We start from the raw sequence: 1,128 nt of genomic DNA, 5'->3' as shown, positions 1-1,128 counted from the left end.
CTATATCTATATATACAGTATATATATATATATATATATATATATATAATAATAATTATTATTATTATTATTATTATTACAGATAACTGATGTACAATCAAAGGTAAGTCAATATTAAATGTATAGCATCAGTTATCTGTAATGTATATATATATATGTCACATGTATGTTCCTGTTTGTCCTTATTTGGTTATCTTCCTGTTCCTGCTCCCTGATTGTTTCTAATTTGATTCCAGGTGTGTCTCGTCTTCCCCTGTTTAAGTTGTGTATTTAAAGTGTTTCCTGTTTTGAGTTCTTTGTCTGGTATTAAATGTCTGTCGGTTCCTGTACTACGTGTGAGTCAATAAATCCTGTTTTCTATGTTCTCCGATGTCTCCTCGCTCCTTCGTCTCCTCGTTCCTACACAGTAGCAGCAGACCGTGACCGCAGCATTGGTGAGCATATGAGACTTCTTTCAAAAACATTACAAACTTACTGACATCAAACTTTTGAATGGTAGTGTACACATTTTATCGCACACCTATGTAAGTGTATGTGAGACAGATGATAGTAATATGTAATTGCCAAATAATATTTCAATGACAACTTACAAATCATTATCACTGATTTTTCATAGTAACCGATAAAGTACGCTTAGTCGTGCATGAGTGTAATATGAATACATTAACATACCACATCTTGCATTTTGATTTTAAAATCAATTATAGGAAAGCAAAGTTTCTATTGGTTGTACACCAGAATCTCAGCGAATGCAGTTCACCAGACAAATTATTTTGACTTTTACTAGAGGGAAAGTATGAATATGCAGACACACGTCTTTTCATTATTGGTTTGACTGATTATTGATTTTTTTTTTTTTCAGATGGAATTGAAATGTTGCTGTTTGTTATCCCAGCATGCCTTGGGTTATCACTTCTCGCCATTGTTGTGTTTGCCTATATTGGGAAACATGAACGGTGAGCATCCACAGGCTTGTTATTCTTGAGTATTAAGACCATAAAAATAATATAATTAAATTTCTCTCTGTTTTTCATAGGGTGAAGATGTGTTTGTGGCCTATAATTCCTGATCCTGCCAACAGCAGTATTAAGAGGTGGACCACCACTGATTCAATGCAGGTCTGATTAT

The 1,128-nt window shown here is 33.6% G+C and overlaps 1 protein-coding gene across 2 annotated transcripts in view; it reads left to right on the top strand.

Moving 5' to 3' along the window:
* Nucleotides 1-1,128, top strand: part of LOC107738609 (granulocyte colony-stimulating factor receptor-like) — a 14,548-nt gene that overhangs the window by 11,178 nt on the left and 2,242 nt on the right. The window contains exons 14-16 of one of the 2 annotated variants that reach the window (XM_016550379.1): nucleotides 411-434; nucleotides 863-956; nucleotides 1,037-1,118. In XM_016550379.1, the coding sequence (XP_016405865.1) occupies nucleotides 411-434; nucleotides 863-956; nucleotides 1,037-1,118 (200 nt within the window). Of the gene's footprint in view, nucleotides 1-407; nucleotides 435-862; nucleotides 957-1,036; nucleotides 1,119-1,128 lie in introns of both variants that reach the window. The other variant, XM_016550378.1, reaches the window with a different exon arrangement.

The sequence above is a fragment of the Sinocyclocheilus rhinocerous genome, unplaced genomic scaffold, assembly GCF_001515625.1.
Source record: "Sinocyclocheilus rhinocerous isolate Xijiao unplaced genomic scaffold, SAMN03320098_v1.1 scaffold1757, whole genome shotgun sequence".
Lineage (NCBI taxonomy): Eukaryota > Metazoa > Chordata > Actinopteri > Cypriniformes > Cyprinidae > Sinocyclocheilus > Sinocyclocheilus rhinocerous.
Note: the sequence above shows the minus strand (reverse complement) of the source record. Positions and strands in the feature narration are given on the sequence as shown.